The sequence below is a fragment of the Stylophora pistillata genome, chromosome 6 (genome assembly GCF_964205215.1).
Source record: "Stylophora pistillata chromosome 6, jaStyPist1.2, whole genome shotgun sequence".
NCBI classification, from domain to species: Eukaryota; Metazoa; Cnidaria; class Anthozoa; order Scleractinia; family Pocilloporidae; genus Stylophora; species Stylophora pistillata.
This window is the reverse complement of record NC_142524.1, coordinates 13700619-13724758: the sequence shown is the minus strand read 5'-3', so window position 1 is coordinate 13724758 and position 24140 is coordinate 13700619. Positions and strand designations below refer to the sequence as shown.

General features: G+C 38.5%; 1 protein-coding gene across 1 annotated transcript in view; it reads right to left on the bottom strand.

Annotated features, from left to right (window-relative positions):
• Positions 1 to 1276: 1276 nt before the first annotated feature.
• The window catches only part of LOC148728369 (uncharacterized), a 39926-nt gene continuing 17062 nt past the window's right edge, over positions 1277 to 24140 (bottom strand). The window contains exons 23-48 of the mRNA XM_088724949.1: positions 23626 to 23916; positions 22740 to 23036; positions 22236 to 22389; positions 21675 to 21868; positions 21141 to 21440; positions 20197 to 20490; positions 19067 to 19229; positions 18009 to 18202; positions 17178 to 17474; positions 15812 to 16114; positions 14894 to 15053; positions 14109 to 14302; positions 13475 to 13768; positions 12779 to 13072; positions 12130 to 12283; positions 10016 to 10209; positions 9545 to 9838; positions 8735 to 8930; positions 6679 to 7397; positions 6032 to 6267; positions 5379 to 5534; positions 5203 to 5311; positions 4636 to 4748; positions 4357 to 4445; positions 3180 to 3569; positions 1277 to 2640 (exon numbers count right to left, since the gene is read on the bottom strand). Of these exons, the coding sequence (XP_088581075.1) occupies positions 2481 to 2640; positions 3180 to 3569; positions 4357 to 4445; positions 4636 to 4748; positions 5203 to 5311; positions 5379 to 5534; positions 6032 to 6267; positions 6679 to 7397; positions 8735 to 8930; positions 9545 to 9838; positions 10016 to 10209; positions 12130 to 12283; positions 12779 to 13072; positions 13475 to 13768; positions 14109 to 14302; positions 14894 to 15053; positions 15812 to 16114; positions 17178 to 17474; positions 18009 to 18202; positions 19067 to 19229; positions 20197 to 20490; positions 21141 to 21440; positions 21675 to 21868; positions 22236 to 22389; positions 22740 to 23036; positions 23626 to 23916 (6239 nt within the window). The 3' untranslated portion in view covers positions 1277 to 2480. The remainder of the gene's footprint in view (positions 2641 to 3179; positions 3570 to 4356; positions 4446 to 4635; positions 4749 to 5202; positions 5312 to 5378; positions 5535 to 6031; positions 6268 to 6678; positions 7398 to 8734; positions 8931 to 9544; positions 9839 to 10015; positions 10210 to 12129; positions 12284 to 12778; positions 13073 to 13474; positions 13769 to 14108; positions 14303 to 14893; positions 15054 to 15811; positions 16115 to 17177; positions 17475 to 18008; positions 18203 to 19066; positions 19230 to 20196; positions 20491 to 21140; positions 21441 to 21674; positions 21869 to 22235; positions 22390 to 22739; positions 23037 to 23625; positions 23917 to 24140) is intronic.

Genomic DNA, 24140 nt, shown 5'->3' with positions numbered 1-24140 from the left:
CTAACCTCTCTCTTAAGAATCATTTGGAAACATTTTTAAAGTTTCCGATCGATTTTGTTTTAAGCTGCGGAAAGGGAGACATTCCTCGTGATCGTATGGAAGATCATTTGACTGCCCAGTGCCCCATTACTGAGGTTCCATGTCATTTCACGCCTCACGGTTTTAAATTTATAGTACGTCGCGTTGTTTTTTGTCAATATTTCTAAAGGATGACCCGGTGGTTACATTGATATATCGAATGCTATCGCTCAGTTACGTAATTGATAACCCGTAGACAATGAATTTCACTATCATTGGGACACGATGCTAATTTTTTCACAAGGCTGGCCATTTGTTTTAATTTTTTACACTATTAATTTGTTAACCTACCTAAGGAAAGAGAGACAAACTTCAGAGACACGTGGCAAATAGTTTTAAATCCACTTAGACATGTCAGACCAATCAAGTTTTGAGCACATGGACGGCATTTGTGAAACTTTAGGGGAACATGAAACTGGGTAACTCAACTAAAAAAGTGAGCTAAGTCATTCGAGCAGTAATATATCAAATTCTTATGAGCCACAAAGAGTGCACGACCTTGCCTCTGAGCATCGATTGGAGAGGGCTGAACAACAACTTTCTTCACACGAAACTCAACTATCTGAGCAAAGCCAACTGATTGAAAATCTTGAGACTACTTCCTATGATGGGGTTTACATTTTGAAAATAGACCACTATAGCCGACGATTTCAAGAAGCTGTGTCTGAAAGGAGAGCCTCAATCTACAGCCCCCTTTTCTGCCTCGGTCGCTTTGGCTACAAGGTTATCTGTCCGTCTCAACCCAAAGGGAGATGGCACATGTAAAGGGACTCATATGTAACTTTTTTTCGTTGTAATTGACATCCTTGGCAACGAACGACACGATGTTTTCGCCCGAGTCGAGCGCACTAAGCATGAGGGCTCTGCGCTCCCACTTAAACAAACAATGAACTTCTGTAAAAAAAAAAGTATTGGTCGAAATCCTGAGTAGTACCTTGTCACACTAACCCGACGCCTTACCCTTCTAACCTTCAATTGGTGTAATTTTTTTGATGGCCTATTTCAAGCTTGGATTCGGTTCAATTGAACCGAATTTTCTCTAAGGGACCATTTACTATGTGCCTGGAATAAGAATCGTTGAACACTTCTGTCTTGGAATGCAAAGTTTAGGAATGTTGGCAAAAAGTGGCTGCAGCACAAAAATATTTCTCATCTGCTTTTTAACCATGAAACTCAACTACATCATATGGAAAATTCCAACGGTTTAAAAAACTTACGTTTAATTTTACCAAAAACTAAATGAAAGTTCTCGCTACAATGTTATTCTAATCATAGTATCTTATGGTGAATTACTAAAACAAACGTCATTCAGCTTTGCCAATTTATGGTCAGTAATCTTGAAAAAGACCTATGAATAAAAAGCTATGCTTTTACTGTTTTTCGCAAGTTTAGGCTGCAGAGTAAGCCTGTTAAACTCTGCTAACCATGGTAAGCTCTCCGGGAACAGTTGGGTGGTTGATTACAAAAAACTTGCCAGTGAAGGTCAAGCTACCTAAATAGAGTTAGTTGCTGGTCTGAGCTGTACTATTTTAAGCCCTACCTCCAAGGAGGGAAGATGGGGGGGGGGGCTACTATCCTTAGTGCCTAACGAGAAGTTTCGTGCAAAAGATTTACCTTATCCACCCTGTTGTGTATATAGGGAAAGAGACATCCATCTTGAAAGCTAGAACGTATGCAAGGGTAAGAAATCTGTTTGTTAAGATATTCACGAGGTTCCTCTGGTCCTCGAGGATCTTAACTCCAATGGTTTTATAAAATGATGCAGTGTACTCAGAGCACAGTATACGAAACGATTACCTTCCTGTCATCAGAGTTATTTACAGGCCAACGTTTAGTAACCCTATCTTGCTCATGAAGTGATAATGTGACGGTTTGTTACAAAAATTGGCAAAGCTGTAGACATAGATAGCAAAGGGCGAAATAAAGACAAACAATGCATCATGAAGTATTAAAAACAACTTTTTGAAAAGCTAAATTGTATAAATGTCTAGGAAGTACCTGCACGTAGCTCTACGAAAGAATGTTTAATATCCCTCACTATCTATATATGGTTCTATGAGCAGGAAAAATGAGGCGATCCCTACGTTTTGACTTGTTAGCCGAGCAGACAAAAGAAGCCCCTCTTACCCACCGCGATTGCTCGCCTTGCTTTACAGAGTAGATTTGTAAAACGCTTTAACTTTAAAAAATTCACAACCAAGCCTTAACTTTGCTTTCTCTGTAAAAAGGTTAAAAAAACCTTTTCCACTACTGAGCCTCTGCCCATTTAAAGATGCAAATGAGGAACTTCTCCACAACCATTTTAGCGGCGCTAGGTCAATACAAACATAAACAAAGTAGTAAACAAACAAAGTTTGCCCAAATAGCAAAGGGTTAGCCTGCTTTAAATATAGTTCAGCAAATCACATTTTCGAAACGTAAGCACCGTTGTCGTAGGAAATACCGCTTGGTTTGCTGAAAGTCACTTCATGCCTTTTTGTGCTCTCATGGATTGCTTCACGACCTTTATCAATTCCTTGATAGACCTTCTCGCTGGACTGCACTTGGCATTTTGAGCCAAATCTAAGATGGAAACCAAATCAAAATTATTATAGTTACGATAAGAATCACACGTAAAAAAATATTTCAATGAAAGTAATTTAGAGGGAGGGACGTAGTTTTTCAACTTTTATATCAAACCTTATTTAATTAAGGAGAAGAAAGTTCAAAACAGGCATCTTGGACAAACCTTCAAGTGAGGAGGTAAATTGGTATCCACAAGCAGACATGATATTCCTTTTTTTTCTATTTATTATATAGATGCTCAGACGTCTATCTCATTATGTCACTAATTTAAAAAAATCAAGGGATGTGAATGCACACTCAGCTTGCTAAACTGCTACTTCAACTTCCGATTTAAAAATAATTATAATTTTTCATATTTCCATGAAGAAAAAACTGTCTGCCGGTTCCCTGTCATAGGCTTTTCCTCCCTTGTGACCCCTTTCTTAGCCCAACGAGGGGTTTTCAATTGCTTGGGGATTGAAGCAGTCACAGTATGTGAGAGCTCCCAATGACATAGCAAATTGGTCTCACATCTGCCTCAAAGGAGATTTTCATACCTGGTAGTTTTAATACAAAAGGCGACAGAAATGATAATCCCCAACAGTAGCAAAGCTCCCAAGGCAGCACCCAAGATAACAAAGATCGAAGTTGATTTTTCGTCATCTTTCTTATCTTCTTCATCATTTTCACTCTGAGTGGATGGCATTGACTGAACAGTTGTGATGCGAACACCCATCGACCCTTCAATAGATTTCATATCGCTTTTCACGATTCTTTTCAGGACATCCTCGCTCACCAAGTTATCTCCGATGTTTCCAGGAAGGTGCAGATAGAAAGCCAACAACGTTATTTTAAGATTATCTGGTGACTGCTTTGGGTAACCAGGGACAATGTGAACCATATCTTCTGAGAATACCATGCTTTCAGAAGATCGTCTCCGACGACGACTGAAACGGATAAAACAATATATGTGACTTTCCACAAATATTTCATTATTATTTTCATTTTCGTCATCATTTTTATTTCAGTATAGTGGTATCACAACGTGTCAAGAAAAATTTCATCCGATTCTCAAAAATGGCGAAAAAATAATGATTAGGAACTGGTAAGTCCAAAACCTCCACCTACCTGTGTATCTGGAGAAAACATTTCTTTGAGATGTTTTAATTTACCCTTTTACGAGCTGTTAGCGCTTTCCCCTCTTCTTTATAAGCGTGAATATATCCAAAATTGTATGAAAGCGATCCCCGTAGTAACAAACCCTACTTATGTAGTAATGGAAATAAGGCTTGAAAAAAATTCAGGCCCCTATGGGATTTGAACCAATGACCTCTGAGATACCGGTGCAGTGCTCTACCAACCGAGCTGACAAGCCAACTGGGAGCTGGTCATTATGTTTGCAGAGCACTGCATCGGTATCGCAGAGGTCATGGGTTCAAATCCCGAACAGACGTGTATATTTTCAGGGCCTATTTCCGCTACTACATAAGTAGGGTTTACTACTGCGAGGATCGCTTTCATACATTTCATGAAACTGCAGCACACAAATAAATATCCTATCTCGTTCTTCCTAGTAGTTCACAGTGGACCCGTGGGTACTATCTGGCCTCAGTTCCGTAGTCATTTTATTAAACAAATATAATTATAAACTTTATGATTCATCCCTTTGCATTGAATTTGCATTGTTCCTTATCGAGGTTGCTAACTGCCTTATATGATTGATGTTTGGTTTACCTTGTTTGACAGGATGCTCCTCCAGCTGCACAATATCTAGAGGCTGCACTTGCAACTTCTCGTTTAAAGTCCACTTCCATCTCCTTCCACTATGATGAACAGATATAAATAGAGGAGCGAATTTTTTTTTTATGAACAGTGTAAGAAAAATCGATTAAAGGTTGATTCACCCCAGGCTGCAGTGAAAATTGTCCCGTGTTTAGCAATTAATTATATGATAATCGCGTTGGACAGTCTTCTTCTCTTTCGCCAAGTAATTACATAATAAGGAAAGATTACCTTGTTCATATCAAAATTTGTCATTTTTAGCATCACTGCTTCTTGCATTTCCTTTGTTGATGGAGTGCGAGGAATAGCTGTCGGCTTGAAAGTCACCACCTGGGTCCCTTTGGCTGTCAGAGAGTCATTTAGAATTATTAAAAAGATAAGACAAAACATAATCCTGAAAATTAAATCTGCATTGAGAATTTGTAGAGTAGCGTCCTCTGCTTTCAGTTTTCTAGACTGATCATGAGGTTCAAAATTAGTTTTCTCAGCGTATTTGATATTTATCTGCTCTATTGTTAAGTAAAGTGTCTTTTTTGTTTTTTATTAGTAAAAAACAATTCGAATAACAAAGAAACAGATTTTTGACAGAAAAACAAACGGACATTACAGTTGACTCAAAAAAGAATCAACTTGAGTCGCGAACTCTATGAACTAAGACCAACATTGTATCAGATAACTCCGTTGCCCTAGTGCAGAAAAATTATGTGCTCTTGTCTTTGAATAATTATAAGTTTTTGTTTTACAAAGTTTGAGTAGTACACAGTCAAACAGTATCAAAGTTAGACTGTGCTTGCCTACCTGTGCAATAGCCACATGTCTTTTGACCATGCTTCATCGTCCAATTTCGGTTATTTTGACAAATTTCATCATAAGTGAAGACGAGCAATCGAGCAATATGGCAAGATTGCTATTCAAAGATATCAAAAGCCTCCTGCAAGGGGTACAAATTACAGCTGTATGGTGCCTAGTTAAACAGTGTAAGTACCTTGTATGGACGGTTTAAGGGTAGTCGGAACTGGATACCATCTAGGAGGCAGGGTCTGTCCTGGACAGTTTCCACCGGATATCGAGACATCATCAATGGCTATGTCACCAGAGGAGGAATTTCCTACTATTCCTTCAAATGTCAGCTGCAAAAGTAAAGATGGATATCTTGATGAATTGCTTTAGATTTAGAAGGTTAAAACAAAGGCGGCCAGTTGCCATATTTTAGTCAGGACGTAGCAAACGTGGGAGGGGACAAAATTCCTCCTCATGAAAGAATCGCCTGTACATCATGGTGAAAAGGCATGTTTAGGGCGTGTTTCTTCCTAAGAGTACTTGATAAAACACAATCAATATTTTCCCAAAAAAGAGGCCAAAGTATCGATTAAACTTTTCTCCAAAGTCATCGCTACTGAGGCGTGTGCGTAATCTTACCATTCCATCAAATGTGACCTAGGATAAAATTTAACTAATGCAATTTTCATCAAAAACTGAATATAAAAAACTGTGAAATTATTCATGCTGTGATCGAAACCTTCCTGCCTACAATGCGTTGGGATAAGCATTCCTTTCAGCATAGAATTATTTGCACCCGGGATTACAAACGTTATAAAAACAAGCAAAACGTTCACAAGCAACTTACAACTTTATCCAAATAAATACTTCGTTCGGCCTTTTTCCAGTGGTTGCCTTTGTTTCCTGAGGCACTAAATACAACTGTATTTCCACTGAAGACATTCAAGGTCCCCATACTGGATCCGTACATGTGATAGTAGAATGTAATACAAGCCACGTCACCATTTCCGCATAAAGACAGATCAAGCTTTGCTTTATCACCCATAACTCGAGGGTATGATGTTTCGATATACATGTAGTATCCTGAATAACAACGAAATCAAACAAAAATAAAACCAAAATAAAAAATATTAGTTGATGTATTTGCCTACGTTTCTGCAAAATTCACTGGCAACGTACACACTCGCGTTTGACAGTATCGAATGGCAAAGATTAAAACAAAATTTCCGGTATTTGATTCAACGAATCTCAGCTTAGAAGGCCAATGTCTTGGACCATGAAAAAATTCCTTCTGCGTGGGTCCTTAGGAATAACATTATTCAAAATGGCTCTTCTTCAAGACGGAATCACAGCAGGCAGTCGGGGAAACTTGCCTAATAGCTCGTGAATGAGAACAAAGAATACTCCTTGTCGCCCAGTGCCAAGGAGCCTGGGCCAAGATTAGCTAAAACAGCACAGGCCACTTGAATCGTATGTATGATAACAAATACACACCTGATCCACTAGTGTGGTCAGAGGATGGTCCTGTGGCCCAAGATCCAGTTGAGCCCCTTTTTCGCCTCCAGTCGAAATCATCTGAAACAGACTGCTTCCAGCCAGAACACAGACTAGTGTCAAAGGTGCATGATCGGTTGAACACCGTTAGGCCAGGAGCAGGAAGAGAGTACATCTTGCTTGTTATCCACGACTTTAAATGGCGAATGTTAGCATATACAGTGTAATTCAATGGATTTGCGCAGGGTAATCCTCCCCAGCTAGTAGCCCCCTCCAGATACCATTTTCCATTGAACTCACACACAAGTGGTCCACCGCTGTCACCATGACAACCTCCTATTCCACCCTGATCCTGGCCAACGCATATCATGGAGTCATCGATTTTACCTGGGTAGGACTTTATGCAGCGCTGTTTAGATACCAGAGGTATATCAACTTGCATCAGCTCATTGGGGGAGATTCCCAAGTACGAAAGTCTTCCCCAGCCAGTTATCCAGCACTTCTTGTTCGGATTATCGAAAGGAAGCTGAAAGCTCGTATCCGGAAGGCAAACAAGCCCAACTCCTTTTCCAAGCTTGGCTGGTTTTGATAACTGTAAAAGAGCTATGTCGTTGCTAAAACGTTTTGGGCTATTGTATCTTTCGTGTTCAATGATTTTTACAACGTCAAAACTCTGCTCTGTGCCAACATTTCCATAGGACCTGTAATGTGCCCCCAACCTGAAATCCAATCAAATTCAGTATATATTATGTTATTGGTATGATTGCTCGGGTGACAATAGAGATGCGCGCGCTCTGGTTGGTCGAGGACTGCGTCAATTAGTGTTTCCGAAGAAACGATGAACGCTATAGAAGAAAATTGAGTGGCTTAAAGCACAAAATTAAAAATGCCACTAAGTTTGGCGGAACACTTTCTAAAAGAAGGATATTAAGTTTTTCTACTTAATGAAATAACCTGCTAAAACTTCTTGCTTATCTTGATTCGCGTAATCACCACGTTTGTACAAAATATGCCCAATGCTTTCTTCCTTTACAGAATTTTCAACATAATTTGAGAGCACCTGTGCAATTATACTAAAATTATATTAAAAAAAACATTCGCACCAGGCTGAGGGAACATTATACACTTTGCCTCCGGTGAATAGTTGTTAATTGATGGTATAAAAAATGTTTGGAGATTTTGATATGCATTATTGAAATAAGGTCGTAGTAGTAGCAAAAATCCATGGTAGTTTATCAATTTTCTTGTGCGGGATGTAATTCCCGTTATATTGGCGAAACTAGTCGCCACTTCTCTACTAGGATAAAGGAGCACACGGAAAGCGATAAAAACTCGCATATTTTTAAGCATTTCAACACATCTCCTTCTTGTAAGAACAAATACTCTCTTTCTTGCTTTAGTATTCTGGATTCTGCTAGCAACTCAATTGATTTAAAACTCAAAAAAGCTTTTCATATAAATAAGATCAAACCTGAACTTAACAAACAATTACAGCATTATAACACTTTTCTAGCGTTTTAGTTCACACCTTTGATGTTTGGTGTCACGTTGTTATTAGTACCCGCTTTCGTATTACATCATACTGTAAATATTTTATTCATCTATTTGTCTGTTATATAATTACTCACGTTCTGTTACTCACTGATTGAAGAGGGCATAAGCATGCCGAAACATGTCTCTCAAAAAAGTTGTCTATTTCCTACATTATAGAAATCTTTAAAAAACATTTTGTACGTCATACTCAGTTAACCGTTTATAGGAAATGGTTAGGCCGTGCGTGATTCAAAATTGTAGGTGGCGTTGGATTCTAAATTCTGAGCGACCCTCAGCTAAAATCGCCTTACTGCATGTCAATGTATGTTAGCATAATTGAGATTAAATCGTTTCTGAAAAATTAGAGGAAGTCCATCTATCAGCTTTCCTTTACAAGTCTCTGTTGCACAAGAGTGAAATTTCCAGCTTTGGGTGCAGGAGTTTGTACATTTTTTTAAAATTCTCTCGTGAGTAAACTAAGAGGATTATCGGGAAATTAACCATAATTATAATTTCTCCTTACACGACTTTCACTGACGACGCCGATTTTCTCCGTACGCAGTGAGTGGCCGTGACAACCCATAGGGGATGTATCAAAGTACCACCGCAAAACTGTGAGCCATAACTGGTCTTCAACATAGCCTGCCAAGGCCAGCTATTAACTGAGGCGATTGATCCACCAACAATACGAGTGCCATTTGGTCGAGATCCGCACGACGCTGAAAAAGAACCAAGTAAATTCAGCAAAATGTCTATCCAAAAGACTGTTCGAATATTTTCATCTTTTTCTGGCTTTATATAAATTATTATTTTTTCTTTGTTAATATGTTACAAGTTAGCTTAGTCCTTGCCTTAACCTTCATTGTCGCACATTAAATGGAGCATCTCTGACCGCACGATCACTTATGGCACCTTCTAATAAATTTCTTAACATCTCCCTTAGCTTTGTGGTCTTAATTATTATTAACATTTTGATTAATTTACTGGATTGAGAAAAATGATCCCTTTGTGCCAAGCCTTATCGCCAAATCTCTATGTGACGTTATCCATAGATCATTGAATAGCAAGATTTTGATAAGAAAATCACCATCAGATGATCAAATTAGTTATAGCTGCTGCTACCCAAAAGCAGGCTGTGAAAGGAATTTCGATAGTGTCAACAAGTTAATACGTACACTGACGAAGGTCTCTTCTCGAAGGGAAGCTCGAGGAAAAACAGCATCAGGATCGATTTTAGTTTACATCTGATCGGTGGATTTGGCCGCACGACTTTTGAGGGCCACTTAAATGCGTAACGGAAAAAGCCTACCTCCTTTTGTTTCGTTAGTCTTACCATTTTTCATGGTAGCATTTACTTCAAACGTTTTGTAACAATAGCCAAGTGCATCCACTCCAAACACTGTCATATGATACATTTGTGAATGTTCCAACCCATCAATTTCCATATTTAGTCTGCCTCCATCCACTAGAACATGATGTGGTGGGTTTCCCTTGGTTCTCGGGAGTAGATATATGATGTAGTGAAGTATCTCTTGATTTATTAAGCTGCTTAGGTTATTCCACTGAATTTGAAGACTTGAACTTGTGATGTTGTCTACTGACGCCAGCCAGCCAGGGGTAAAAGTTGCTAAAAGAGTAAACATTACTGATGAATTTCTTTCTTTGAATTATAACACCGAGGGAGGAAGCGGATAGCAAAGGCTGGAACAAATTAGAGCCAGCAATTGAAGAAAATATCGAGAATTAAAAAGGTAAGGAGGTTATTGAAATTCATAACGCAATGACGTGTATCATTTTTACATACCTGAGCGGAGTCCATGTTTCAATATCACAAAGTGAGATGTTATGTGGCTTTGTACTCGAGTCAATAAAATATTGACTGCAATGTTATCAGATTTCATAAAAGGAATTTCGACCAAATATCCTTGATTTTTGGGACAGCAACCCGACTTGTGATACTCGAGGGTTCCACTGCCACTGAAAATCTTTACATGCTCGCTGAAACAAATGACAAAAAACACAAATTTAAAATGCACTCCCCGTACTATACCGGAGAAAGTTCCCTTTTCTCTGTGAAATGAAGAAATTGTGCTTGTGACAGCAGTGATTATCAAATATTTTGAAAAGAGATGCACGTTGATGTCAAAGAATGATTCTTAGCTTTATTTTTTTTTCTACATATTTTATGATACTGTAAAAACCGAAAAAAGACAAACCCTATATTTCTTTCCAGATATATATACATAGATATCTAAACAGACTAGGATAAGTCGTGGCTGTGAAAAATGCTCGATGCGGGTTGTAGAGCGTTTCAATAGCGGTTATAAATTAATGACAGGAAGATCGTTTCACCGTTACTCTGAGTTTCACGCAGCTTGCGCTGCGATCGTCAGATGGTTTTCCATTGATAATAAACCGTCTGACGATCGCAGCGCAAGCTACGTGAAACTCACAGTAACGGTGAAACGATCTTCCTGTCATTAATTAATAACCGCTACATAGATATATATATATATATATACATACATATAAATAGAATAAATGTTTGAAAAGAAAATTTGCCTTGAGCGGGACTTGAACCCACGTCCCCCTGTTACTAGTCAGGTGTGATGACCACTACACTATCAGGACAACCATACTGGCAACACGGCAATCGAAGACGTGATTTACGTGATCGGAGACGTGGTCTCCCGGGAAACTTAATTTTTAAGGTGACAGGGTAGGGGAAGCCTATAACCCCATATGAAACCCAACTAAGGATCTATTAAAGATGCACGACCGAAGTCAACTTAGCGGATGACAAAGGAGGATCCAATTACGGATACAGGCTAATTTCAATAAAACAAATTCTGTATACGAGGGAAACCCTGACCCTGTACACCCCAAGTAATCATACTTAAATAGAATAAATGTTTGAAAAGAAAATTTTCCCTGAGCGGGATTTGAACCCACGTCCCCCTGTTACTAGTCATACTGTTCCCTCGTATACAGAATTTGTTTAATTGAAATTAGCCTGTATCCGTAATTGGACCCTCCTCTGTCATCCGCTAAGTTGACTTCGGTCGTGTATCTTTAATAGATCCTTAGTTGGGTTTCATATGGGGTTATAGGCTTCCCCTACCCTGTCACCTTGAAAAATAAGTTTCCCGGGAGACCACGTCTCCGATCACGTAAATCACATCTTCGATTGCCGTGTTGCCAGCATGGTTGTCCTGATAGTAGTTACTAGTCATCACACCTTGACTAGTAACAGGGGGACGTGGGTTCAAATCGCGCTCAGGGCAAATTTTCTTTTCAAACATCTATTCTATTTAAGTATGATTATTTGGGGTGTACAGGGTCAGGATTTCCCTCGTATACAGAATTTATATATATATTAAAATTCTCAATTCACACGATGTGAAGAAACAAATTATGAGACTTCGATTAACCCTTAAAACACGAAGGCGCGCTATATAAGGAAGTCTTCCCTGGGAAGACCTAGGCTCATTTCTCACTCACCGTTGACGTGTGCGGGTCAAATTCAAATGCTAGTAAAGGAACAAAAGGAGCTAATGAGATATCTATTGTTTACTTCCACCAGCATGGTGGCATGAGGTAACGTGCGAGCCACCTATTTCGATCTCAAATTTACCGCCACAAATAAAGACAGTTTCCATTGGAGAAAGGAAATACAAATCTCAAAAATTCTTGTTTTGTGATAAAGACATAAAAAAAATTTTAAGGAATGCGCCCGCTGTTCTCTGCTTTAGAGTAGCTGTAGCTCAAGCTGACTTGACTCTAAGACTTCTACATCACACGACGGTTGATTGACAAATGGTCCAGTGGGACCTAAGGCTCCTTTTATAGCGCGCCTTCGTGTTGTGAAGGTTGGCGACAAGGTAACAGTTTTATATAAAAAAAAAGTTAAGTGATTACCTGCAAGAGACAAAGGCCAGCTGCTTGAATAGAAAAAGGGCAACTGCGTTGGTTATTCCAAAATTGCTAATTGTCCAGTTGCAATATAGATTATTGTAATCTGTGTGTGTCACATCTATTAGTCCAGCGGATTGGTTTAAAGTAATCTTGCAAGCTAGAAAAAAAAACCAAACATCATTTTGAATATGCCATGACCATTTCTCGCATCTGTGGTTTTTAGAAACATGCTTAAATGCTTAATCGATTATTACACAAACTCGCGTGCTATGATTTTCCCAGGACTAGGCCTTATGTTCTGAAATAATAAGTAATTGTTTATTTAATCTGACTAAGGGAGTGATAGGAATAGGAAAATAGAAAAAGCTGCCAGTCCAGTTTTTGATAAATCAGGGTAAAATATGGTCCTAATATATACAGTTATTTAATTGACGGCTTAAGATGTGATATGAGTAAAGGGCAAGGTGAGATTTATTGACCATCTATTACGTTATTTTCTAGCATTAGAGGTTCTATTTTTCAAAGTACATTCTTAGGCATCATTTGAGAATCATCGTCTCTTGAGACAAACAAAAAAAATGTCCCTCATTCCCCTAGAACTGTTCCCTTATTAATACATGTTTGCAAAAAAGGTATTTGTTACTAGACCTACCTGTCTTGACGTAACGGTAGTAAGAGCGTGGTCCTTCTCCTTTGGAAGTGAAAGCAGACACGTAAACATAATACCACTGGCCTGGATTTAATCCTGTTAAGGTTACCTTGGTAGCGTTTATAGTTACGTTGTTGTTCCTTGGCCGAAAATAATAGTACGCAGACACATGGAAGTAAACTCTGTACCCCAGTAACTTTCCATTGACATATTGCTGTGGAAGAGGGTCCCACTGAACAGTTATCTCAGTTGACTCCACATTTTCAATGGAGATGTTTAGCGGTCCTTTGCTTGGAACTGATAAAAAATCGATAAAAAAAGGAAATCAATATGAAGAGCAGTTTCATTACCAATGAATAGCCTGTTGTGTAGTCGAAAAGTTAAGTTTAAAATTACAGGTTATGCACATCTCTATTCACTTTGCTACTGGAAAAGCTCCTTCCTCACAGAGAAGAAGAAAAAGGGTGGGAAAGGGATGGGCAAAATTAAGATAAAAGGTATTTCTATTGTGTAGCTGTAAAAAAGTCCTGAGTATCTTAAAACATCTGAAATAACCTTAATTGGGCAAGTTGCTTTGATTATGCAACAGAAGAGTTGTGCATGAACATAACTAATGAAGTACAGATTAGTTAGCCTAACTATTTTTCATATGATGAAGAATATGTTTTACATTACTTGGCGTCTATTATCAACATTTACCTCCTTCGTCTGTCCAGGCTGTGATATTGCCACTTTTATAGGCTTTTCCGTTATTGTCAACGCCAACAATAGCCACGGAATATTGTGTATAGGATGAAAGTCCATCAAATACAAGATAAGTCGTATTGCCAGGCATGATCTTGGCATTCATAATGGTCCCATTGGAGGTCTGCAGAAGACCAAGAAGGTGAAGAATTTGCTGATTCAGCAGCTGGTTCAAATTTTGCCATTGGACACCGATGCTTCTTTTTGTGGTGTTCCCAATGGTTACACTCCAGTTGGACACAAGTACAGCTAGGAAATAAAAGACATCCATATACGTTATAGAGCAGTAATGTTTTACTTACAGTACAAAGTATATTTTTACACACAAAAATGAGAGCGGAAATACCAACTGCACAAGAGGCACCCTTGGGTGATCTACTGTTACATGGGGTTTGGGACTCTTTTGCAGATTCTCCTTATGGCATCTTTTTTTATTAATTAACTGTATCATACCTACACCCGTGTATTTCTGCCATTAAATTGCAATAAATAAATAAATGAATAAAAACGAAGTGATTCAGGGGTGAATTTCAGTCGTCGACCTTTATGCTCGACATCAAAGGTATCTAGTGAAAACGATGCAATAAACCTGACTGAAGGTCCTGATTTACGATTCCGTATTGAAGCTTGAACTGACTCCAGCGATTATAGAAGTAAATCTGCGCCTTGACGCTATTTCCACTCCCATACTGAACTAGCAGGAACGTTTTCAAAGGGGAAGACGAATATCCAGAGTGATGAAATACTGTTACACCATTTCCATCAATGATCTTTACATATTCGCTGTCAAAATGAAGAGGAGAGTTCTTTAAAGGGACATGAAATTGCTATAAACAGTCGATAATATGGGTAAGTGGGTTAACCAGTCCTTTCACCCGTCTAAAAAGGTAAGAAGCACGTGGAATACTCCTAAGACACTCGAGCTGCGTTATACTAATTTTCCAATTTGAAAGGTTGTCAAACTTGTTTGAAATGTTAATAAAATATTTTTTGCCGTCTTATCATGAGCATGGGACCATGAGGTATCGGAATCTGCACTTCGACGCTCTACCAACAGGCCATAGAACTAGGCCATTGTACAGTTCATTTGCCTCACGCAATAACAGCAAAAGCACCAAAAAGAACCGCCAACCTCATCATCTTCGTGTCTTATAGGATCCGTACAGTATTTTGGCTTTTGAAAGTCATTTTTGGTTAATCATCCAATTTTCTTTTGGCATTTTGTAGTGGTTTTCCTTTTACTTTTTTTTTTCAAGGAGGATTTACAAATATTTTTCGACATGTATTTAATCAAATATAGAGTATAAAATGATTAAAGTTTGTACCTTCAGGTAGAGTGTCTCAGGGCCAACAATATTAATCGGTCTCACTTACCTGTATCTTGAGATATACAGATCTTCAAACGATACAATCAGAATAGGTTGTTTGATTCCCGAGTTGCCAATCTCCCAGTTACATCGTAGATAACTTGAGTAGTAGCCCCTACGTCCAACTTGTATCTCGCCGAACGACTGATTTACGCTTCCTCCGCATCCTGACGAGCAGAAGATGACAATGCTTAGAAAAGAAAACTACGCTCTATTCCTTTATCTTAATGTTCTCAGGATACTAAGGCTACATTCAACTCCAAAAGAGCATTTGACTTCCTGACTTCCCCCACTTATCTATAGAATAGTTAAAATATCAAACAGCAGATGACAAGCTGAAAAAAAAAATAAGTAACCCACCTAACGCTTATATAAACAAGTGAATTCGTGGAAGTAGCTGATAGTACTTTGATGCAACATTTTTCAAGTTTCATTATCACCATCAACAATACACATGAGTTTCATTACCAATGAATAGCCTGTTGTGTAGTCGAAAAGTTAAGTTTGAAATTACAGGCTATGCACATCTCCAATCACTTTGTTACTGGAAAAGCTCCTTCCTCACAGAGAAGAAGAAAAAGGGTGGGAAAGGGATGGGCAAAGCTACGATAAAAGTAGCTGATAGTACTTTGATGCAACATTTTTCAAGTTTCATTATCACCATCAATACACATGACGGTTGTATTTGTGACGATAGTTATGAAAACTCATATTCTAACATCAGTTGAAACAGAAATGTAAGTATAAGCTATCCATCTCTGAATACATAATTTAGGATCCTCGGTAGCTTCTTTTATTGCACTTTACATATCAAAGCGTATGACGATGTCATCAAGAATAGGAAATTCCTTTTGACTAAATCAGCAGCCATACTGTCTTATTTTGATCACATTTTACCTAGTTTTAGATAGAACGTTAGGAATACCTGTTGTAATGTATCGCCAGTAAGATTGTGGGCCCTCGCCCTTCGAAGTAAAAGCTGCGACGGTTACTCTGTATTGTTGTGCGGCTTTTAGACCTCCTACTTTCATCATACGAACATAGGGGCCAGGGGTCTCCAAAGTTTGCACGAGGGAACCGTAATAGTAATATCCGTACTCATAAACACGAACTCTATATCCCTGTAGTCGGCCATTTACATAATGCTGTGCAAGTGGTTCCCATTGTACTTGTATCTCACTGTGCTGTAGGTTTGACAGTCGAACATTTGATGGGGATCCACTGGGAGCTAAAAAGGGAAAATATTTTCACATTTCCGTATGAGAAGAGCAAAATTCACTTGTTAATCGGCTTTGAAGAGTCTCGTGGAACGAAAAGTTGTCACATATATTGTACATTCGGTAGTAATACGCCAGAAATGTCCCTTCTTACAACTTTTAAATAAAAGCGTTGAAAATGTATTTTAAAACATAATTTAATCTAACTATTCATGCGTCAGCAATCTTAAATCTAGATCTGCTCTCATTTGCACCTGGAGCAACTCCTTCGGGCCCATAGAAGCTCGCCATAAAGTTCTCTTCGACGCCGTTGCTGATTATAACCGTTCTTTCCAAGAGTGAACAGATGTTTCGCTAGCATCTACTTGTTAGGTATTTCAGTCAGTCTACTATCAAATTTTTTTCTTACAGGTCAATTAATGAATGATTATGAATTGGTAGATAATCAAAGTGGATTGATTCATAAAAAGTTATGATAAATATGTAAATCAATGAATGTGGATGCACATTGCAAACATAGTGTATAACTGATCAAAAAACGCAAATACTTAAAGGTTAATTAAAAAAACGCTAGAATTTATAGACAATTCAACCAGCTTTATCTGATAAAAGCACAACTAGCTAACTCGATACTGAGAATTGAAAAATGGGAACAGCTGGAAACTGGAAACTAAAAACTGGAAACTAGAAACCGGAAACTAGAAACTGAAAACTGAAAGCTAAAAACTGAAAACTGAAAACTGAAAACTGGAAACTGGAAACCGAAAACTGAAAACTGAAAACTGAAAACTGAAAACTGAAAACTGAAAACTGAAAACTGAAAACTGAAAACTGAAAACCGGAAACTGAAAACTGAAAACTGGAAACTGAAAACTGGAAACTGAAAACTGGAAACTGGAAACTGAAAACTGGAAACTGAAAACTGAAAACTGAAATCTGGAAACTGGAAAATGAAAACTGCGAACTGAAAACTAGAAACTGGAAAATGTAAAGTGGAAAATGGAACAATGAGTTCACCGAGTTAATAAGTTAGTTGAGTTTTAACTCCTTCTTAATAAGTTAGTTAAGTTTTACCTCCCTCGTCTGTCCAAAATGTTAACTTTGAACTGTTGTGCGCTTGTCCGTCACTTCCAACGCCAACAATGCTTATTTGATACTCCGTGTATGCTGATAATCCAGAAATATTTCCAGACGTGGTGTTTCCACTAGTGATCACAGCGTTTGATACACTGCTACCATTAGCAATTCGAATCAAACTGATGTAATGCAAAACTTGGTCTCCTATCAGTAATTCCAGGTCAGTCCAGAAGACGCTAACACTTGTAGAGGCGACATTTTTTACTGTAACGTTCCAATTTGCAGTCAAAAAAGCTGGAAGATGATGAGACAATGGTTAAAATGGCACGCATGGGGAAAATTTTACAGTAAATGCAATAACTTCTCCGAAACGGAAAAGAGTCTAATTTGGATATTGAATGTGATTATCGGAGAAAAAAAAATGTTCACCCAGGTAAGGCTTCACCTCCAATTGCACGCTATTTTGATGAGCCAACCTGGTTTTTAATGAAAACGTTCTTTCACTAATTGGAAGGTCATAACTTCATTTCAAGCTTACCGAGATTTCCATTTAATCGCTTACCTAAAAGTGTCACCTTTCAGTGACACGACTTTCTGAATTCGGAAATTCGGAAATTGTACGTAAATGTATTCAACTCGGTAAAGAAAAGCTTACGGTATTTCACATGTACTGATTTCTGTATTTTTAAAAGATTGAAAGTGAGACTCACTTTAATAGAGAAGAAATGTCCCCCCGGGTGATACGGGGGGGGGGATAAAATTACACCTAGCATAGAAAAAATTAGGAATTAAATGACTAAGTGGAAAATCGATATTCCAAAGACCAACCTGATTGAAGGCCTTGTTTCAAAATCCCGTAACTAAGCTGAAAATGACTGTATCTACTCGCAAGGTAGGATTGTAAGGTGATGTTATCGGCGTTTCCAAATTCAACTTCCAAGAAAATGTTCTCTCGAACAGTAGAGTACCTATGTTGATGTAGAACTACAGAGCCATTGCCGTTCAGGATCTTTAAATAGCCACTGCAATCATGAAGAATTACTCATGTTAAACAAAGGTTAATCCTCTCGGGCCCAGTGTCTAATGACTGCAGGTAATATCTTAGCTTTGGTTTCAGTTACATAAGGCGACTTAAAAAATACCCCTTTTCTTCAATGGGATGCTTGTCAATCCTAAACAGCCCGTAACCCTTTTTTAAGGATACCCTAATAGTTTTCTTGCCCTCATTCCTGTTTCTGGTTAAGAAAAAATGGAAAATAATTGTGAACACTAAAAGATCTGCTTAGAGGCTTGCTCGTTTTTCTTTTCCTATGAATGAAATAAGTGTCAATTATTTAACTCAAGCGGGATTTCTGACGATTCCAAATACTATGAGAAACTACCGTATCCAAATACGCAATTAGCCCATCAGAAACCCAATCTGCTTTCCTAATACGCTTCGGCATCGAGTCGCTCGGTATCGTGTTCACTGTCATATAAGTTGAAAAGAGGAGTTACTAGATAGAGAAAGAGAAACCTTGTAACTTACAATGCAGCAGGTGTTTATCAATTGTAGAAAGAGCAAAAAAACGTCGTTTATACCACACTGTGAAACAAATAAGCAGTTTTCGTAGGCCTCTAAGCTTCATGGAAAAAATTGAGAACATCGTCCAACGTAAGCAGTCCGATATGTTCAAGATTGTCCAAAGTGAAACTTAAAGCAGTTTCAAAAGATAGTGTCAAGCGACGCAACCGCTTCCAACCGTAGGTGGCGTTTAACGTGAGTCGTTCATACAATTGGTTTGGTGTGAATGGATTCGTAGCTGGTCTTCTTTTAATGTGTGGGTTAAAGTTACTATTAGATGCTTGTTTTCAAAATGAACACTAGCTCATCTTCTTTTACTTACGATGAATACGAAAAATAAGAGTCGCTTATCCAGATGAAGGCGACCGCTTGCTGCATGCCCACATTGACGATATTCCAGGTGCAGCTTAAATAGTTACTGTAGTAGTTCCTGTTTGAGCCGACGTGCACTTGTCCAAAAGACTCGTTTAGTTTCCCACCACAACCTGAGAATTTATCAGCAGAAGATATTATACAAGAATGACCGATATGACCATTTACTGACTCGTAATGCCGATAACATGCAGTAGGTACAGCCAAATTCTTCCTTTTTTTCTGTTTAAACTATTTGCTCTTAACTAACTTACCGATGAATGACTAACAGCAATAAAAGTGAACCAAATATGAGCACAAGGAACTATTTGAACCTCCTTTTGATGCAAACAACAGAGAAAAAAATTCGCTTTTCACATGGGAAGTATATTATTAGCCCAACTAGGAGTAGTTACAACGGAGTAGCATGCTGTGGTCCAAGCCTGATTCATGTTTCAAAATGAAGATCCTGAGTCGTCTGTAAATGTACATGTGCGGATGAATGGGTAGTGTTTGTAGATACGTAGTTCAGTTCATCCGCGGTTTTTAATTTATTTTTCCAGCAAGTATTCGTTGAACATAGAACAGGGATGATAAGAAAGATCCAAGCGAAAAGGGTAAGACCTATCAAGACTTTGTTCATCTATTTTGTTGCTATGTTGAGTTGAAATCTTTGAGGGAACCTGCAGCTTTTAGTTCGGCGTACTACAAGCAGCTACTGTTTAATCGTGTAGCCCGTCTCACGACTCGCATGAGCAATTGCAACTAAATCATTGCCTGAAAAATGTCCTTATTTTATGGTAAAGGCTAAAATCGGAGAGCACCAGAGATATTTATAGTTCCTTTCTGTCCGTAAGCTAATCAAGACCTCAGTAAACAAAAACGTACATATCTAGTAAATCTAGTAACGGTACATGGCGATGTTGATGGTTTTGATATTTGTTGTGTGCTTTTAACGGTATCACGATCGGTGAGTACACAACAGAACAGTCGGAATCATATTGAAGTGCAAACGAATTGAGTTTAAAGGGATTTAGGGGAATGTTTGAAAAGGCTGAATTTACCATACAGACTTATTCGTAACAGAATTTTGCGACTGACCTGTAGTGATATATCGCAAGTATGACCGTGATCCTGCTCCTTTCGACGTAAATGCTGCCACCGATATTTGGTATCTCTGTGCTGACTTCAGACCCCTTAGTAACAGTATGTGAACATCGGGGCTCATAGTGTCCACACTACGAAGCAAACCCGAATACCAGTACTCCTGGTAGAACACTCTATATCCCAGTAATATTCCATTGGCCGTCTCTGGAGGTATGGGATCCCATTGCACTTTCACCTCATGAGACTGCAGATTTGTCAATCGCACATTCAATGGAGCAGTGCTTGGAACTGGAAGGCAGGGGGAATGAAAACATTACATAGGGAAAGCCACATGAAAATTTGCATACAGTAGGATAAGTTATGACTTCAAGTGAATTACTTATAAATAAACGAATAAAAATATTTAATTATTTCTCAGTAGGCGAGCGGGCGGTATTCTACAAATCATGCGCTCTGATTGGTTACAAGAGCGAGTAGTGTCCACCCATTCGCCCCCGCTTTCAGCGGGTAGTGTCCGTTTTGTGTTGTTATCCGTTTTGCAGAGCGTCTTTAGCTTCGTTACAATTTTTCACAAATATATCTTGTTTTGCCGGCCGGACAGAAGTTTTGAGATTTTTTTTCCATACACTTGCATATTCTTTGCAAGTTTATTGAGTTTGATTATTTCTACCATAAATTTTACAACAGAAACGGAAGAAATTTGATAAGTTAAAACCGCATACAGCCTCGGGCGGTATCCCAGACCGCAGACACCGTTTTTCCTAAAACGGACCTCCCGGCTGGTGAATAACATATATATCTTCCTAGTCTAAGTTCATAGAGACCAGTTGCCGTTTTCAATTGTACCTGGTATGAATTTCGAGAATTGACTTCTCTAGAACTAAGAAATTACTTTCACTAAAAAGAAAAGCAATCATGAAATAGTTTAATGTATTTACCTCCTTCTTCAGTCCTTCCCATCTCTTTCCTACTGGTATAGGTACCATTGCTAGAATTTGACGCCACAGCAACAACTTGCACGTCATAATATTGGTAACTCCTTAAAACTCTGCCAGTGTAATGAGTATTGTAATAACTTGGAGTCTGAAAAATTAGGCTGACGTTCGAATTGTGTTCTCTGTAGTTCACTAAAAGTTTTTGAATGGAATGACTTGTGAGAGGGAAGTTGGACCACTGTACTCTCATTGAGGTGGTTGTAGTATTAGAGATACTGATGTTCCAAGATGGGACCAATTCAGCTGCGGGAAAAAGATGCAACAGAAGAATAAGTCTTACAAGCTATGAGAAAAAAATCAGAAATTATCAAAAGTACAAGGAATCCGTCCTTGGAAACTAATTTCTCTTCTCTCGAACTGACCCTTCTAAGGCCCTTTCATTTTTACACTAAGGAATTTCTTCCCTTATTTGTTCTGTTTTTATCAAGATTTTTTTTTCACATTTGGAATTCAAAATAAACTCAAAATTTTAGTTACCTGAGCTCAGGGGTTGATTTAATATTGAGTATTGGACTCTGGCGTAACTATACCGGTACGAAAAGTAAAAAACGAGCGTGATACTATGCCCTTCACCAAATGGGACTTCCACGGACATGCCACTGGTTAGGGAATCACATCCTCCTCGATGGAAAACCTGAACACCATTGCTATCAAAAATCTTGATATACTCGCTAGAGGTGAAAGAATTACAGACACTGAGTAAGTTTTTTAGTGTATACTGATAAGACAGTTACGTACAGTGGGTCTGATGCAAAAAATGGAAAAAGAGTCATGTTACTATCTCGCAACTCACAACTTGTATTTTGTAAATTATTGTTAACTCGGTTTTCTTTGGTTATGTGTTCAGAGTAAAAGCTTGAGTATTATTAATCTGTGCTCATAGAAACGACGAGATCAATGCACGTCAGTGCTCAGCCAAGGAACACCGATCGGTTTAGAACATTGGACAATTTCTCGGTTTCCATTAACAGGTGCAAGCTGTCTGTAATTTATTTGCATGGGCAAAAATAAAATCAAAATTAATATCCACAAAGCTACCTGCAAGATCTAAAGTATATGCTCTGGAAGGAAATAAGGGCCGATCCATGTTGGATTCCCGCATTTTGTACTTGAACACTGCAGTTGAGAGTACCGTAGCGCGAATTACTAAAATACAACGAACCGGACACTTGGTTTACAAAGCCTTCGCAACCTACAATTCAGAAAAACACAAGACAAAAAGGTCATTTCCCTTTTATATATAAGTTAAGAACGCGCCGAGAGAGAACTGAGGATCAAGAATTTCCCCTCTGAGATTTTTTCATCATATGAAACCATTTTAATTACATTATAAGAAATCATTTTGCGCCACAAACTTTAAGATATTCTAATAGCGATACGAAGAAATTCAAAAGAAAGACTGAGATAAAGGAATCGTGGGTAAATAATGAGTTTTTAGAGCTCAAAGAAGCACAGAATTTTTATCAATCATGTTTTGGGTTTCTAAAGTCGATGATACACGAGAATCTGCTGCTAGTATTTCAGTATTCAGTTGGTCCTTACCCTTGGTTACATAGAGATCTGGAGATCGGGGCCCCTCCCCTTTAGAAGTAAAGGCTATTACAGCAATCTTGTAACGACGGCCTGTCTGTACCCCACCGAGTACAACCTGTGACTCGTCAGCGTTACTCGTAATAACAGATTTCTCCGACCAGTAATAATAGTTAGTGTCTTTGTAGTAGACTTTGTATCCCAGAAGTCGACCATTGGCGTATTTGTGAGGGAGTGGATCCCACTCAACCAAAAATTCATTCAATCCATGACTTGCCGCACGGACGTTTGATGGAGCTCGGCTGGGAACTGTAAAATATAGATCGACATAGCGGTCATCATTTATCAGTGTCAATGGTTCTTTATCTTCTGTTGGACGCAAAGCTAATAAATGACCGCCATGCTTTGCACCTGTTACATAGCACATCACAGAGGTCGTCAAAATATGTTAAGAACATTTGTGACACATTCGCATTCGGTTTTTTTCTCTTTCCCCCATTTTTACTGCTTCTATTCCATTAGAAAATACATGGAATCTCTTTGTTCACTAGATCTTTGTTCAGGTAGTTTAAAAGTTTATATTTGCTTAGAGATGATGAGATATTTACCATTAAGCTCTACATCAGAAAGACATCTCTTATATCGACGCTTAGGGTTATTTCGTGTCATTTCATCATAATCATTCCCTGCAAGAAAGGCTTTAAAGCAGCAGGAGCCCAGCTTTTTCTTTTCTATCCCTCAAGATAGTAGTCTCGTGGAATTACTTTTAATCCATGTATTGCCTACCGCACTTATTATTCGGAGAGGTAATCGAGGATTTCTCTTTGTCTCGACCTCGTCCAATTTAATTTTTAATTGCTATCGATTTCAACTTAGAAAATATCACAAGGGGACGTACCACCCTCTGCCGTCTTCATTGACGCAGTTTTGCTAGAATATGTAATATTTCCGTCGCTGACAGTCACAGCTAAAACTTCGACATCATAAGATGTGTATCCTTTGAGACGGTTGGTGTAGTAATAGTTTCTGTAGCTACTGACTTGGAATAGTGTGCTGACACCAGAAACCTCCTTGAACCTCACCAAATAATGATTGATTGAAGGGGATAATGGAAAGTTTGACCACCGTACCGTGGCTGACGATGATGTGATCTTTTCCACTGTTGTATTCCAGGAGAATATTGGTTGGGCTGTTAGATAAGAGTACACATTCACACCATGTAAAAAACAGATGATTTAAAAAATGATAAGTTTAACAATGGAAAGTTACATGCAAATACTGAAAGGAGTAAGGGGACACGGGATCTTGTTCACAACATCCTTGAACTGAACTCAGTTTTTCGGTTTTCTCTAAAGTAGCAGAGCCACTCCCAACTCCCCACCCTAAATATCAAGTTGGACCTGATGCGCTTTT